This window comes from Typopeltis vanoorti, chromosome 13 (genome assembly GCF_054136105.1).
Source record: "Typopeltis vanoorti isolate ZY-2024b chromosome 13, IOZ_Tvanoo_1.0, whole genome shotgun sequence".
In the NCBI taxonomy this organism is placed as follows: Eukaryota; Metazoa; Arthropoda; class Arachnida; order Uropygi; family Thelyphonidae; genus Typopeltis; species Typopeltis vanoorti.
In genome coordinates this window covers 98212501-98230805 of record NC_143561.1, presented here as the reverse complement: position 1 = coordinate 98230805, position 18305 = coordinate 98212501, and the positions used below count along the sequence as shown (strand labels likewise).

Below are 18305 nucleotides of genomic sequence, written 5' to 3'. Positions count from 1 at the left end.
ATATGTGGAACTACAAGGGGGGTGATTATGAAGAGCTCAGGAGACAGCTTGCAGGTGTAGCATGGAATGAGGAGTTAGCTGGAAAAGAGATCAATGCAGCTTGGGGGATTTTCAAAAAATATTTAGTGGATGCAATGTCTAAATGTATACCACGGGTGAGATGGATGAATAAAGAGATTAAGCATGCAATACAGAGAAAAAGGGCATTGTGGAGGCAGCATAAGAGAAGTGGAAGTAACCAATTTCATGAGTTCTACAAAGACCAGGCAAGGAGAGTGACTTGGTTGGTGAGAGTAGCTAAAGAGAGGTATGAACAGCAGTTAGCTAATGAAGCTAAAAAGAATCCTAGGGAGTTCTTTCGATATGTAGCCAGCAAAAGAAAGAATGATTATGGAAGGATGACATTGATTGGAGGAAATGGTATAAAGACAGCTGTTGCAGAATGTGTGGTGGAGATACTTAATGAGCAGTTCATAACGATCTTTCAATCTTGTGAATGTGACTTCATGGAGAGATTAAGAGCAGTTGATGATGGGGAGGAGAGACTGACTGTAAGTGAGCAAGAGGTGTTTGGGGAGTTGAGTAAACTAGATGTAAATAAGGCTGTGGGACTTGATAATATATCACCGCGTATTCTGAAGGAATGTGCCAGAGAGTTGACACCTGCCTTGACATATTTTTTTAATACGAGTCTTGCACTTGGTCAAGTCCCTAAAGAGTGGAAGGAGGGCAAGATTGTGCCACTTCATAAAGGAGGTGATCGAACTCAAGCATCAAACTATAGGCCTATCTGTGTGTCAGGTGTTGTGGTTAAGTTGTTGGAGAAGCTTGTGAGAACTAGGATCCAGAGTTGGGTTGACAACAATGGTATAATCTTTGATGGACAGCATGGATTTGCTAAAGGGAGGTCGTGTTTTAGTAATCTACTTACTTATTACAATAAAGTGACTGCTTCCTTGGACAGAGGAGAAGGATACACAGTAATATACTTGGATTTCGCAAAAGCTTTTGATAGAGTACCTCATGATAAGTTGACAGTCAAACTAGAGCAGATGGGGTTGGATATTAGATTAGTGCATTGGATTGGAGACTGGCTATCTGATAGGTATCAACAAGTTGCTTATGGGGGTGCAATATCCAGGAAAAGGAAAGTCACTAGTGGAGTGCCTCAGGGATCTGTTTTAGGGCCATTACTATTTAACTTGTATATTAATGGTATTGGCGAAGATTTGGATGGAGATATTCAGTTGTTTGCAGATGATGCAAAGTTGGGACGAACCATAAAGAGTAGTGAAGATGTTGTGGCCTTGCAAGAAGACTTGAATAAATTGAGTGATTGGGCAAGCAAATGGGGATGTGAGTTCAATGCTGCAAAATGTAAGGTTTTAAAATTTGGAAAACAAAGATGGGATGCAGAATTTATGCTTGGTGAGAATATATTGTTGGAAGTAGAGGAAATAAGAGATCTGGGAGTGATAGTGGATAAGGATCTAAAATTTAGGGGACACATCGCCAAAATTGTGAAGACAACACAAAGACTTCTGGGAATGATGAGGAGGACACTGACATTTAGAAGTAGGGAGATTCTTGTTCCATTGTATAAGGCTTTGATTAGGCCACACATGGACTATTGTGCCCAGATTTGGTCACCTGGTTTTCAGAAGGATGAAGAGATGTTGGAAAGGGTCCAAAGGCGACTGACTAAGGTAGTCTCTGACCTCTGGAATGTCGAGTATGAGGAAAGATTGAAAAGATGTAATTTGCAGAGTCTAATGGAGAGAAGAAAGAGGGGAGATATGATAGAGACCTACAAGTTGGTAAGGGGTTGTTATAGGATCAATGGTGGAGAAGTTCTACAGAGAATAGTGGGAGATCAGGGGAGAACCAGAGGTCATACCTGGAAACTGTATAAAGAGGGTGTGAGTAGGGGAGTGAGAGGCAGGTTTTTTTCGTGCAGAGTTGTGAATGATTGGAATGCCTTGCCTGAGAGTGTGGTGTCTGCAGGGAGTTTGAATGTGTTTAAGACCCGGTATGATGAGATGTGTGTGAGATAAAAGGACCTCCTAGATGAGTCTTTGACTCCATGAGGTTTTGTTTAATAATAATAATAATAATAATAATATATCTAAGATAAAGTGAACTCCTTGATGTACTGAGTCCGAACTTGTCGAGGAAGACTTGCAGTTCTTCTGGTGAAAAGTTAAAAATGCAAAATTGTTTTCCACAAGGTGTAGACATATAGGTGGACAGAGTAACAGTAGTGTTACTCCTGTAATTTATCCTGGAAGGATTCACAGATTTTAGCTATTGGCCAGTAGGAGGAGAAATGACTGTGGAAGAATGATATTGTGGGATAAAAATGGGAATAGAGTAACTCATGTAGAGGACATAGTGGAATTGTTCAATGAACGCTTTATTGGAGTATTTCAGTCTAGACGAGTCAGTTTTAATGCTAGAGGGATAGGGCAGGTTCGAGGTTTAGAGGTACAGGAGGAGAGTGTGTTTCAGATGCTGAGTACTCTGGATGTCAGTAAAGCTTTGGGACTGGATGGTATTTCACCATGAGTTTCTAGAGAATGTGGTAGGGAACTGACAGTGCCTTTAACCTGGATTTTCACTGAGAGTCTGGCTGCAGGAAAAGTGCCTAGGGAATGGCACTATCTTACCTTCCTTCCATTCCTAGGGAATGGAAGGAAGGTAAGATAGTGCCATTGCATAATGGTGGTAACAGACTGGAAGTGTCTAATTATAGGCCAGTTTGTGTGTTACAGTAGTTCTTAAGATCTTGGAGAAAGTAGTGAGGGACCATATACAGCATTGGGCAGATGAGGGTAATGTTATCTGTGAGAGTCAACATGGATTTGTGAAGGGGCGCTCTTGTTTTAGCAATATGCTAGCCTTTTATAATAAAGTTACAAGAACATTAGATGAGGGAAAGGCATATACTGCAATTTTCTTAGACTTAGAGAAGGCACTTGACAGGGTGCCACATGATAAGCTGATATTTAAGTTGCAGCACATGAGTCTGGATGTCAGATTGGTCAACTGGATTCAGGATTGGCTGTCTGATAGGTATCAGAGAGTTGTGTATGGTGGAACAGTTTCAAGGAGGCAGAGGGTTACAAGTGGGGTCCCACAGGGCTCAGTACTAAAACCTATATTGTTTAACCTTTATATCAATGACATTGCCAGTGGATTGAAAGGGGATATTCAGTTGTTTGCGGATGATGCGAAGCTGGGAAGGATTATTAGTAATAGTGCAGATGTGGTAGCCCTGCAAGAGGATCTGAATAAGCTAGATAGATGGGCAAATGAATGGGGGGTATTGGTTTAATGCAGCAAAATGTAAGGTCTTGAGATTTGGGAAACATCGATGGGACACTGCATACTCTATGGTAGGAGTTATACTGTAGGAAGTAGAGGAGACAAGAGATCTGAGGTTGATGATTGATAGAAACCTGAAATTTAGGGGACATATTGCAAAAGGTGGTGAAGGTAACTCAGAGGATTGTTGCAATTATGAGAAGGACACTCACCTGCAGAGATAAAAGGGTTATCATTCCGTTGTATAAGTCTCTGATTAGACTTGTTCAATTTTGGTTATGAGGATCGGCTGAGGGAATGTGGACTGCAGAGTTTGGTGGATAGAAGAAGGAGAGGTGATATGATTGAGACTTTTAAACTGTTGAGAGGTGGTTACAGGGTTGACACTGGGGAATTCTTTTGCTTGGTTGAACAGCAGGAAGGAGTGATGACAATAAGCCATCCCTAGAAGTTACAAAAAGAAACTGTGAGCAAGAGGGTGAGGAGTAGTTTCTTTGCATGGAGGGTGGTTGAACCGTGGAATGCATTGCCTGATGGAGAAAGAACGGTCAATGAGTTTAAGGAGTGGTATGATAGACTTTGTGTTTCCTGGGGGGGGGGGAACCTCCCACGATGAGTCTTTTGATTCCATGGAGGCCTGAATAATAATAATGTCCTAATTATTATTATTAATTTTATTCATGCCTCCATGGAGTCAAAAGACTCATTGTGGGAGGTCATTCCTAAGAAACACAAAATCTATCAAGACTCATCGAGGGGGGGGGGAAATCCCCCCCTAAGAAACACAAAGTCTATCATACCACTCCTTAAACTCATTGACCATTCTCGCTCTCACCACTCCATCAGGCAATGCATTCCATGGTTCAACCACCCTCCATGTAAATAAACCACTCCCCACCCTCTTACTCACAGTTTCGTTTCGTATCTTCCAGGGATGGCCTCTTGTCATCACTCCTTCCCGCTGTTCAACCAAACAAAAGAACTCCCCAGTGTCAACCCTGTAACCTCCTGTCAACAATTTAAAAGTCTCAATCATATCACCTCTCCTTCTTCTATCCACCAAACTCTGCAGTCCACATTCCCTCAGCCGATCCTCATAACTAACATTGTACAGTCCTGAAAAAACTATCTTTGTTATCCATCTCTGTGCCTTTTCCACAGTTCATTTATTCTCTTCAAATCCTGGGGACCAAATCTGAGAACAATAGTCCAAGCGTGGTCTGATCAGGGTCTTATACAATGGAATGATAACTGTTTTATCTCTGCAGGTCAGCATCCTTCTCATTATTGCAGCAATCCTTTGTGTTACCTTCACCACCTTTGCAATAGGACATGTTACTCAAAGTATTCTGAGCACCTCTATAGTTATTATAAGTACAATGCAACATTTACCTTTTGGAAAGATCTACATTTGAATCATAACTAAGATGGGAAGAATCTTTAAAAAATTTTCTAGATGAATGTGAGTTGCACAGTTTCATCTAGAAGTGGCTAAATTTTTCTTTCTGAAAACTGGATTTTTTGTCTCTGAAACGGGTAAACTGGGCAGAAGAACACATGCATTTAACAGATGTAATATACTGCTGCTATCCATTTTCTTATTTCCCTCAGCCATAATTTCAGCCAAACTGATCAAAATATTCTAATAGTTAGCATGAAATTTTATTAAGAAATTAAAAAAAAATGATATAAATATTCTGTAATTTTAATGACTTTGTTTTAGATTTCTGTTCATCAACAAATGTGCTGTTCATCTCTATCCTGCCCTTTTTAATTCCTTATGTATGTATGATATACATAATACAACATATGTATTATTATTGCATTCTCTATAGTTAAAATTGATGTCTTTTTCAGGTTCTTTGCTTTCATTGAAGAAATTTTTCATTGAGGTTTATATAAGATTATTCACTGGGCAGCAACATGAAAGAATAGGAAACTTTTCTGCTGATCATACCAGAGGAATAGAAGAATTTGGCTTAAAAGTATCAAATCAAGAATGGTTATGTGAAAATCCAAGAGAAATGACAGTGAATGACAGAAATGTAATTGAAAAAAATATTTAAAGGAATACTATTTAATCTTATTTATAAGGTCATCCCAAAAGTAATGTCATTTTTAGCATTAAGTTTTGAAAGGATATAAAAGATAAATCACTTGCTAATTTAATCACATATATATTCTCCATTTGAATGAATAACACTCTTCCAACATTATGAAAGCTTCATAATGCAATTTCTATAGAATTCAGAAGGTTTGGAGGCCAAGAAGTTGCATAGGCTCAATTTCAGTGCCTCTAATGTATTGTATTGTTTTTAATTAATGAAATGCTGCAAACTTTGAAATAAGTGGTAATCTTGCGAGATCAGGATGGTGAAGGTATTGGTTTGGCTGAGGTTTAGCCTGTTCTCCTGAATGAATCCACTGCCTTTGGCTCTTAACATTCTTGTAAAGTATCCACCTTTCATCATCAGTGAAGAGCAATGCAGATGTTGACATGCTCTGTTGATTATGAACTGTGTTTCTCTGATCTTCACAACCCTTCCCCAGTTGTGCTCAAAATTTGTGCTTCAGAATTTACACCCATGTGTCATATCATCACCTTTATTTCAATCTTTTTAAAAATAATGGAGAAGATTATCACCTTCTTCACTAACTGGAGGTCTGCCACTTAATTAGTAATTACTCATATGAATTCCACCAGTCTTGTTGTACAGCAGATTTCTTAACCAATCTTTCCCAGCTTTGGACACAGGTAATGGAGAACAACATGAGCTTTGGAGAAACTCATGGTTGTTCTTGACATTTCCAGGATATTGGTTTGATCGACATAGAGGCTTCCTTACTAAGCTTATCACCTTATGGTACGTTTACTATTTGCATTTCAGTTGCTAATTTCCTCTCTTATCTTTTACTGTGTATTATGACAGATGGTTCTCTTTCAATTTATTTATCAATATCAGAATACTCAGGATTCTGTGCTTTCATCCACATGCACTTTTCTATATGTTAATAATCCTTGTCCACTTACTTCAAATCCTAGCTGTAGTTTAACTGATGACAGTACATATATTCTATTCCACTTCTTCATTCGATGAAACTTGCAGCACTGAAATAATTCAGGCTTCAAGATCTTCTGTATTGTATGTGTTAAACACTAATTATTATTATTAAGAGAGGCCTCCAGGGAGTCAGAGACTCATCTAATCTCCTTACTATTCTCCATTTGGGTGAATTAAAGATTTAATGAACTCATTGCTAAGTTGCTGTTCATTAAAACATGTTTCTAGCACAACCACATCACATTCAAAGCTTCCTGAACCTACAAAAAAAAAAACTTGGTGTTATCTTCCACTCACAACATTACATCTTGTCTGTATACAACTTCTAACACCAAATCTGCCCAAATTTACCATTCTCCCATTTCAGGTGGTGCATCAGAAACCTTCCTTATAGGACAATTGAAAATCTACTTACTATATTATCACTCTCACACAGATTCCTTATAGGACAATTGACAATCTACTTACTATATTATCACTCTCACACAGATTCCTCCTCTACACTTTCTCAGACTTTCTATTGCTATTCTATAGGTATTTTCATAGATACTTCTTAAACTGGCCACCATTGTTTCTCCATTTTCCTCTAAACAAATATCAACCAGTAACTGCATGTGAACAGCCATATAGTTCAACTTTTCATCATTCCCTTTCATTCTATGCAACAGTCTTTACTGTACTGTCTTTGCCAAGAACTTTCACCTTCAGCTATTCAAAAAACAATCACTAGATCCCATCTTTCTCCATAATTACTTGTTTACAGATGGTTGTTGTGTTATAGGTTTTGCAACTTCTTCTGTTTATACATAAATAACATAAACAGGTTGACATAAAAAAATTACTGGTTCATGAGGAGATGTGTTGCCAGCCTGGTTGGCCGAGTGGTTAGCGTATCTGCTCTCCAGCCAAAAGGTGCGGGTTCTAATCCCACCGTGGCATGGATGTTTGTGATTGTCTGTGAAAATACTAGGGGGGGGAAGGTAGTTGTGGTTGGTGGTGGAGTAGTAGAGACAGAGAGCTGTAGAGTAGGTGCTCTCCCTCGATGAGTGTTCGGACTCCATGGAGGTGTTACGTAATAATAATAATAATGTTTTAGACCATTTTTATTGTTAATTCAGTATGTGTATCTTTCATTCAAAAAGTGTTTCAATATAAATTAACAAATGGATTGTGTTTGCAGGTCAGTGATGAAGCTGTTTTTTATGGAACAAACAAGAGAGGTGACATACTGGTGGCACACATTATAAAGAAATGCAAAAGCCAAGGAGAAGTATTGCTATGTTTAAAGTTAGCTGATGGAAACATTTATCAGCTTCCTTTGCATCCAGACACACGTGTGTACACAGACAGTAACTTATTCAAAGCAGCAGGATTAACCTTAAGGTGCTTGTGTCCACTTCGCATATGGAGGATTTCTTTTAATGGATTAATGAGGTATGTAATGCATATATATCAATCTTGTTAAAAATCTTTCATTCACTTCATTTCTTTCATTCTAATATTATACCACATGTATATATCATACTGTCTGGATTCTCATCTGTATAGAGTATCAGCTATTTGAAGTAGCATAACAAAACCGTTTTTGTAATTGGTTGGTATTAATCTTGAGACATTTAAGGCCCTGATGTATATATTATGAATTTCAATTGCTGGTGTTCTCTGGAACTAATTTTTATGTTTTACTGTGGGTGGGGTTACACAGTTTTTGAAGAGGAAAATCATGCTACCTTCTTATGAAATTCACTTCAGTGTGAAAAGTTCTTATAAAGATTCATGTTCTAGTCAGAATTCGAACTCAGATCGTTCTTACCAATGGATACGTCATAATAGTACTAGTACAAGCTGAATTGTGGCTCCATTAATACAGTGTGACAATTGAAATTTGGTTTGAAACAGAGTAGAATTTGGTTCCAACCACCACTATAAGTGTTAGTTTACTGTAGCAGGACAGGAATTCAAGGGATTGTTCATGTGAAAATATCAGTGCATGCAGTTTCAATATAATTGGACATGTTTCAATATAATTATAATAATAATAATAAAGTGTGTGTTCCATCAACTATAACTTCATTATAGTGTCCGTAAAAGTTGTATTTATACGAAACATTTTAATTTTTTTGCCGGCCTGGTTGGCCGAGTGGTCAGCGTATCCACTCTCCAGCCAAAAGGCTGCGGGTTCGAATCCTGCTGTGGGCATGGATGTTTGTGATTGTCTGTGAAAGCAGCAGTGGTGGTGGTGGTAGTCGGCAGTAGATGGCATTGATGTTAGATGATGAAGGTTTGTGGAGTAGTGAGACAAAGAGTTGTAGAGTTGATGCCCTCCCTCGATGAGTCTTTGGACTCCCTGGAGGTGTGATGTAATAATAATAATAATAAAGTCGTATGTGACAGTATGATAAGTGCTGTTCAATGTTTTCCAGTTACCTATATTTTCCAATCTGTTTAGCTGAGTAGATAGCATTCACAATCTTCAACTTGGGGTTATTGTCTGAATATTATTGTATGTATGGATATTTGGGAAGTCATTATGTTAGAGATGAATTTAATTTCCATTGTGAATCCACCACCTCTTATTGGAGGCTTGAAGATTTATGCAGTCCTTTAATTATCTAATCCTTTAACACAAAAGATGAAACACAAATAGGACTGGCACTTTCTTTATATTAACTTTACATACAAGAGACCACAAAACCAGTAACATATTAGTCAGTAGCCAAATTGGTTTGAAAGCACTATTTGTCTTCTGATCACTAAATTTAAACAAATCTGAGTCCATTAGTATCTGGTGACCACTTGGGACTCCTGGGTACTGCTGGCATGACAATTTCTAGTTACATGTGGTATTGACTTAGAAGGTAGCAAAACTTGGAAATTCCAGTTAAGAAAGGGTATATATGAAACTACAAGGCGGGTGATTGTGATATACTCAGGAGGCAGCTTGAAGCAGTACCATGGCATAAAGATCTGCGGAAAAGATGTTCACAGTTCATGGGGTTAGTCAAAGGGTATCTGGAGGAAGCAATATCACACTGTATACTCAAGGTCAGGAGGGTAAATTGGATAGGAGTTAGATGGATGAGTAGTATCATTCAGCATGAGTTGCAAAAAAAAAAAAATTGTTTGGAGGGTATACAAGCAGAAAAGTGACCAGCAAACTCATGAACAGTACAAGAGTCAGGCAAGAAAAGTGACTATCATGGTAAAGAAGGCCAAATGATATTATGCACTGAAATTAGCTGAGCAGGTGAAAGGAAATCCCAAAGAGGATTTTTCATTATGTGGCAAATAGGAGGAAGAATGACTATGGAAGGATAGTTATAATAAGTGCAGATGGTAGAGGGGAAACAGAGGCAGACAAAATTGTTTAGCTACTGAGTGACCATTTTATTATTATTATTATTATTATTGCAGGCTACTCCAAGGAGTGCTTAAACTCATCGAGGGAGGCCCTAAACATCATGTCAAGAACTATCCAACATTTACAAGTATCCATCATACTTTGCTTTGAACTCATTCACAGTCATGGCACCTACAACAGACTCTGGCAACCTATTCTACTCATTCACTATTCTCCAAGCAAAAAACCTATTCTAACCCTTACTAACTACACTCTCACTCAGTTTCCATAGATGGCCACTAATTCTCCCACCACCAGACCTGTTCTGAAAAATTTACTCTGAATTAATCCTGCAAAAATCCTTTCAATAATTTGTATGTCTATTATATCACCCCTTTTCTGCCTATTAATCAGTTTCTGTAACTCAAAAATCTTCAACCTGTTCTAGTAAGGTTCATTCCATAGACCTGCTACATTCTTGGTCACTCACCTCTGGATCCTCTCCACCACCTCATCATCACCAAGGAATTCTGGTGCCCAGATCTGCACACATTAATCTTATCAAGGCTCAATAAAGAGGAACGATAACCTGCTTGTCTCTGAAGAACAGAGACAAGCAGGTTATTGTTCCTCAGTAGCTAAGTAATCTAATTAGCTGCTTTAGACACTTTTAGAGAGCACATAGTAAAAGTGGCTAAATCTGATGAGCTGCTTTAGCCACTTTTACTATGTGCTCTCTAACATTTAACTCTTATTCACTAACACTCCTCTAGCTTGTCGATTTCCTGGAGTACAGTTCTACCAGTGTATATTATTATTATTATTACCCAAGACCTCATGGAGTCAAAGACTTATCTGGGAGGTCCTTTTATCACAACACACACACACACACACACACACACACACACACACACACACACACACACACACACACACACACACACACACACACACACACACACACACACAGCTCATCATACTGTGCTTTGAATACATTGAAATTCCCTGCAGACACCACACTCTCAAGCAAGGCATTCCAATCATTTACAACTCTGCACCAAAAAACCTGCCTCTCACTCCCCTACTCACACCTTCTTTATACAGTTTCCAGGAATGACCTCTGGTTCTCCCCCGATCTCCCACTATTTTCTGTAGAGCTTCTCCAGCATTGATTCTATAACAACCCCTTACCAACTTGTAGGTCTCTATCATATCCCCCCTCTTCCTCCTGTCCATGTATGTGGTAAACTTTAAACTATCAATGAGATATCAAATCATCCACCAATTGGCGAAAGTGACCATGAGGTGATTACTTGGGTGGTTGCCAGCAGTGCAAGGACCCCTGTGAAAAAAGGGTATATGTGGAACTACAAGGGGGGGTGATTATGAAGAGCTCAGGAGACAGCTTGCAGGTGTAGCATGGAATGAGGAGTTAGCTGGAAAAGAGATCAATGCAGCTTGGGGGATTTTCAAAAAATATTTAGTGGATGCAATGTCTAAATGTATACCACGGGTGAGAAGGTTAAATAAGTTAGGTGTGAGATGGATGAATAAAGAGATTAAGCATGCAATACAGAGAAAAAGGGCATTGTGGAGGCAGCATAAGAGAAGTGGAAGTAACCAATTTCATGAGTTCTACAAAGACCAGGCAAGGAGAGTGACTTGGTTGGTGAGAGTAGCTAAAGAGAGGTATGAACAGCAGTTAGCTAATGAAGCTAAAAAGAATCCTAGGGAGTTCTTTCGATATGTAGCCAGCAAAAGAAAGAATGATTATGGAAGGATGACATTGATTGGAGGAAATGGTATAAAGACAGCTGTTGCAGAATGTGTGGTGGAGATACTTAATGAGCAGTTCATAACGATCTTTCAATCTTGTGAATGTGACTTCATGGAGAGATTAAGAGCAGTTGATGATGGGGAGGAGAGACTGACTGTAAGTGAGCAAGAGGTGTTTGGGGAGTTGAGTAAACTAGATGTAAATAAGGCTGTGGGACTTGATAATATATCACCGCGTATTCTGAAGGAATGTGCCAGAGAGTTGACACCTGCCTTGACATATTTTTTTAATACGAGTCTTGCACTTGGTCAAGTCCCTAAAGAGTGGAAGGAGGGCAAGATTGTGCCACTTCATAAAGGAGGTGATCGAACTCAAGCATCAAACTATAGGCCTATCTGTGTGTCAGGTGTTGTGGTTAAGTTGTTGGAGAAGCTTGTGAGAACTAGGATCCAGAGTTGGGTTGACAACAATGGTATAATCTTTGATGGACAGCATGGATTTGCTAAAGGGAGGTCGTGTTTTAGTAATCTACTTACTTATTACAATAAAGTGACTGCTTCCTTGGACAGAGGAGAAGGATACACAGTAATATACTTGGATTTCGCAAAAGCTTTTGATAGAGTGCCTCATGATAAGTTGACAGTCAAACTAGAGCAGATGGGGTTGGATATTAGATTAGTGCATTGGATTGGAGACTGGCTATCTGATAGGTACAACAAGTCATGTATGGGGGAGCGATATCCAGGAAAAGGAAAGTTATTAGTGGTGTGCCTCAGGGATTTGTTTTAGGGCCATTACTATTTAACTTGTATATTAATGATATTGGCGAAGATTTGGATGGAGATATTCAGTTGTTTGCAGATGATGCAAAGTTGGGACGAACCATAAAGAGTAGTGAAGATGTTGTGGCCTTGCAAGAAGACTTGAATAAATTGAGTGATTGGGCAAGCAAATGGGGATGTGAGTTCAATGTTGCAAAATGTAAGGTTTTAAAATTTGGAAAACAAAGATGGGATGCAGAATTTATGCTTGGTGAAAATATATTGTTGGAAGTAGAGGAAATAAGAGATCTGGGAGTGATAGTGGATAAGGATCTAAAATTTAGGGGTCACATCGCCAAAATTGTGAAGACAACACAAAGACTTCTGGGAATGATGAGGAGGACACTGACATTTAGAAGTAGGGAGATTCTTGTTCCATTGTATAAGGCTTTGATTAGGCCACACATGGACTATTGTGCCCAGATTTGGTCACCTGGTTTTCAGAAGGATGAAGAGATGTTGGAAAGGGTCCAAAGGCGACTGACTAAGGTAGTTTCTGACCTCTGGAATGTCGAGTATGAGGAAAGATTGAAAAGATGTAATTTGCAGAGACTAGTGGAGAGAAGGAAGAGGGGAGATATGATAGAGACCTACAAGTTGGTAAGGGGTTGTTATAGGATCAATGGTGGAGAAGTTCTACAGCGAATAGTGGGAGATCAGGGGAGAACCAGAGGTCATCCCTGGAAACTGTATAAAGAGGGTGTGAGAGGCAGGTTTTTTTCGTGCAGAGTTGTGAATGATTGGAATGCCTTGCCTGAGAGTGTGGTGTCTGCAAGGAGTTTGAATGTGTTTAAGACCCGGTATGATGAGATGTGTGTGAGATAAAAGGACCTCCTAGATGAGTCTTTGACTCCATGAGGTCTTGTTTAATAATAATAATAATTTTAATAATAATAAGCTAATAAACTTTGCACCCCAAAATGCATAACTTTACACTTTGTCGCATTAAACTGACATCCATTCTCCTTTGAGCAGTGCCAATTTATCCAAATCATCCTCAAAATTTTGACATCATCTGTATTAACTATTGCCCTAACCCAACTTTGCATTATTGGTAAAATAACTGAACAGTTTCTCTCAGATCTTTTCCTATATCATTAATATAAAAATTAAAGAATAGCGATCCTAGAACAGAACGCTCAGCATGTCAATAGTTACAGGCCTTCTTTTGGACTCTACTCCTAAATAAACTACTCTCTGATATCTCTCTATCAACCACCCTCCTATCCATCTCACCAACCCTATATCTATTCCCATGTGCTGCACTTTTCTGATTAGAATTCCATGTAGTATCCTGTCAGAGGCCTTTGCAAAGTCCAGCAGTATCACTGTAAATCCATTAACATTAGTCACTGTATTATAAAACATAAACAAGTTACTGAGGTATGATCTACCCTTAACAATGCTGCCTCCCATACAGTATCCCATTTCTCTACCCGTTCCTGTATTTTATATGATATGCTGATCAGTTAGTAACTTGCTACATCAGTCTTGGGGCCTCCTTTATGGAATTTAACTATTTTCCTATCTTTCCATCCCCCTTGGGACTAACCCAAACCTGAGACTTAGATTAAACAATATGGTCAATGGCACTGACAATTCTCTCGCTGCTTCACATAAAACTCAAGCTGGTATACCATCCAATCTCATAGCTATGTTCACATTAAGGTTCTGTAATATGCTGTGCACCTCAATTTCATTTACCTCAGTTCCCATATAAGCCTTTGGCTCTTTCATTTCTGCAATATCATCACCTGGATGATGTACTCTTGCAAAGTGTTCACTTAGTAATTCTACTATTTCGACTGATTCAGGTACCTCCCTACCATCAGCATTCATTAATTCTACCATATACATTCTTTCTTTAACTTTTCGCATATCGAAAGAACTTTTTGGGATTATCTTTTATCCTGCATTGCTAACTTCCTTTCATACTCTGCTTTTGTCTTTCTTACCACACTAGTTACCATTTTGGCCTGTACCTTGTACTGTTCATGTACCTGCTGGTCATCTTTCTTCCTTAAATTCCCTCCACAGTTATTTTTTCTTTTGCACTTCTAGCTTAATGATAATATTCATCCATTTAACTCCCACTTGATTTACTCTTCTGATTCTAGGTGTGTAGTCTGCTATTACCTCCCTCAAACTCTCCTTTACCACTTCTCATGCATTATCAACATCTAGTCCTTGCAGTTTTACTTGCCCTGACACCAATCCAAGCAATCTCCTAAGCTTGTCATACTTACCAGCCCTATAATTCCACATATACCCCATCTTAACCAAAAATTCCACACATTAAGCAACCTTTCAGGTCAAGACCATATGATCACTCTCACCAATTGGTGGAAACAAGTTCATATTCATTATAGACAAATTCTCAGATGGAGTTACTAGATTGAGCACTCTTGAACCCCCTAGTATATTCCGTCACATGCTGTCTCAGGTAATTATCCCTTAGTAACTGCATAACTTCTGTTTCCTTCCTCCGATGTGTTCTCCCCCCCCCCAAAAGCTATAATTTCCCTGATTCTGCACATCCACTTTCACTTTGTTCAACAGCACTTTTTCCAGTCTCCAAACACCAAATCCATTCAGATGTAAACCACCCTTGTATAAGTCATTTTGTCTGTCAAACCCACTCCACACCACTTCTCCTGCATAACCTGTACATCAAATCATTTGCTATTTCAGCCCTCCTTTTCAGCTCTACTCTGTCATACTGCAGCAACAGACTCACTATTTTAATTCTTTACTCTTTTCTTTTGTTGCTTCCAGTAATTCTTTCATGTCCTCTCTCATGTCGTACTATTCTCCTTTTGAATCATTCATTCCAGCCAATACGATCATATCTTTCACCCTACCCTTTTGTGATCTAATAGTCTCACTAACATCATTAATTTTTGCACCTAGAAAGCACAATTTTGTCAATCTCTCATCAATCACATTTATTAAATAAACATATTATTAAATAAAAGTGAATCATCAATTCACTTTTATGATTGAATTGCTGCTTAATTTCTCTTTCTTTCTTGGTCAAGTCTTCATTTCTCTTATCTCGCACTTTTTTCTTTATGTTATCAGCTGACCCACTCGCCAGACATTTCTGCATTTGCTCTGGTTCCTGCTTCACTCTGTGTATCACTCTGCATACCTGAGCTATCTCTCACATTACAGCCAACTCTTCATTCTTTACATCAGTCATACTATTCTTTCCTTCAACATTTTTTCTCTCTTTCTCTCAATCATGTCACATTTTATCTCTCTTTTAATCCTATCTGCCATTACATCACATATTTTCAAACGTATTCTTAGTTACATCCACTACTTCAATCTCACGACCTGAGACACGTTTGATCCCCACTCTCATAGCATTTTTGGCATGCTTTCCCACCACTATTGTTTTCAAACCAAGTTCCATTTGCTTTCAGTAATGTGTTCATTTCACAGACATTGCATTGCATGAAATCTGTTTGGCTAAATTCTTTAAATAATGACACCTTGGATGCCATTGTTCCGCTTTGTATTGGTGCCATATGTTATGCTTCGTAACTTATCATGCAAAAGACTAAATTAACATTAACTAAATTAACATTAATAAAACAAAACTTTTAAGTTAGAACTAATTAACTTCACAGTATAATCTAATTCTAACACAATTTTTTAACTGATAATGCTATATTTTTAAAAACTAAACAGCTTAGCTTTCGGAGCTCTCCAAACATTCATACCATGATACACCACCTGCTATCCTCATTTTGCATGGGTATATCATTCTAATGAAGATATTATTATGCAGAGGTAACAGGGACTGATGATATGAGAACAGAGGTTGATGAAATGAATGAATTGGAGATATTAAGGATATTGCAGAATCTGAATGCAGAATCTCAGCTTTAACAAAGTCCCAAGAGAGTGGAAGGGGGGTAAAATAATTCGCGAGGCGAGACAATAAATGCAGCTCGATATTGTGCAGATATGCGGCAAATGCATGACAAATTGTGCCTTAAGCAACCAGCACTTGTGAATAGACATGGGGTCCTATTGCTTCAGGATAACACCCGACCACATACGGCAGTGTCAACCATACAGCAAATCGACAATTTGGGATACGAAATTGTGCCTCATCCTCCATACTTTCCTGACATTTCCCCAACAGATTACCATTTTTTCCGGCATTTGAGCCATTTTTTGTCCAAGAAATGCCTTGCTAATGATGCATCAGTTTATTGGGCAGTGGAGGACTTCATCACTTCCGGAGATACTGATTTTTACAAATGTGGTATAAATGACCTTGCCACACGTTGGCAACTATGCATTGATGCTGCTGGAGATTACTTTGATTAAACAGGTATTCTTCTTCTTTTTCAATCGTCCTTAAAATCGGCCATTTAATTTGCAACAACTCAATATTTTTTCATTCCTAATTTGTTTTTGCATGTTCTTTACTACATACATATGTTGTATTACTATATTAAGTCTGTATATACATTTGCTTATATAATTATCTTTTTTTATTCCAGTCAAAATAACATGTTAAAATAGTATACAAATAATTTCAGATCATTTCATGTCGAAGTGAGTTTGTTTTCTGTTTATGTTAATGATGTTTCTTTGGCATAGAGACTGTATTGGAAAAACCATCCAACCATATTTAACATTTCATACTTCAGATTAATATTTACTTCCATCTTGTAGCATTTTTCTTACCTTTTGGGCATTGTACATGAGTCTCATTAGAATGAAATACTTAAAAAATAATCCTTAAATATTCTACTATATACTTGACTGGAGTCAATTTTCCACTATTACCATCCCAATGTCCTTTGTCAACTTTCTGTGCTAATCATCAGTCTAGTTGGACTAGTGCTTAGTGTATCCACTCTCCAACCAACAAGCTTTGAGTTTGAATCTTGCTGTGGGCATGGATATTTATGAATGGCTTTAGGGTGGGAGATGGATTTCAGTGCCTGATATGAGACCATCACTTATTGAAGGGCTGAAGTGAAAAGTTCCATGTTTAGTATCTAGAGCAGGGTTTCTGGACCTGGTAAATAAATAAATAAAACATAAAAATAATATATAAAATCAATAAAAATAGAAAATAACCTTTAGTTAATACATATGTAAATTTTATGTAAAAATAATACATAAAATCAATAAAAATAGAAAAAAAACTTAAGTTACAATATCAGTCTATGCCATATCATACCATACAATTACCATACCGTAATTGGTAATTGTATGGTATGATATTGGGCTCCCACCCATGAAAGGGTTTATAGAACCCTTTCATGGGTGGGAGCCACTTAAAAAAAACTTACTTTCTATATAATGGAAGAACTCTCTTGGATTTTTACTGGTATCACTTCCCTTCATAACTATGCTCATAATTTCTCCAGTCTTCAGCTTTCTTCTTCTTCTGCATCTGGTCATTATCTACTTTCAAATACTTCTTCCATAATAACTTTCATAACAATGCATACATTCTACTGCCTCATTTATCAACTAGTTCTTAGTATACAGTTATACATTCCTGCTTAGTATACTGTTATTATTTATATTATTTCTGGGAAAACTCCCATGTTACTCCTCATTATAAACTATTATAATACAGCTATATTGCCTGCTTCAGTTTAGGAGTGCCCCTGTTTAAATGTCATTGGCTATTTACTCATGGGTTCTTAGGGCATTATGAGTGTAGATGTACTAAAAAGTATATGTAGCTTAAGGAATAGAAATTGCACATACCTTTTTCTGGGTGTTGTGGCTTTTCCTCTGTCTGCGATGTCGAGAACTGCAGAGTGTGTGTGTGGTGTGGAGGGGGGGGTAGGCAGTTTGGTAGAATAAGTTAGAAAAAACCCGGGTTTTTTTCGTAATATATAGAAACATATACTTTTATATAGGGTGGGGAAAAAGTGAAAGGGTTAATTTTTTAAAATAAGGAGGGGGAAGGGGAAAGGTGGTTGACGGGGTGTGGACCG

General features: G+C 38.1%; 1 protein-coding gene across 1 annotated transcript in view; it reads left to right on the top strand.

Annotated features, from left to right (window-relative positions):
- LOC150100406 (uncharacterized) overlaps nt 1-18305 on the top strand; it is a 621895-nt gene that overhangs the window by 38421 nt on the left and 565169 nt on the right. Inside the window, exons 2-3 of the mRNA XM_090402392.1 lie at nt 5182-5369; nt 7567-7820. Of these exons, the coding sequence (XP_090258518.1) occupies nt 5182-5369; nt 7567-7820 (442 nt within the window). The remainder of the gene's footprint in view (nt 1-5181; nt 5370-7566; nt 7821-18305) is intronic.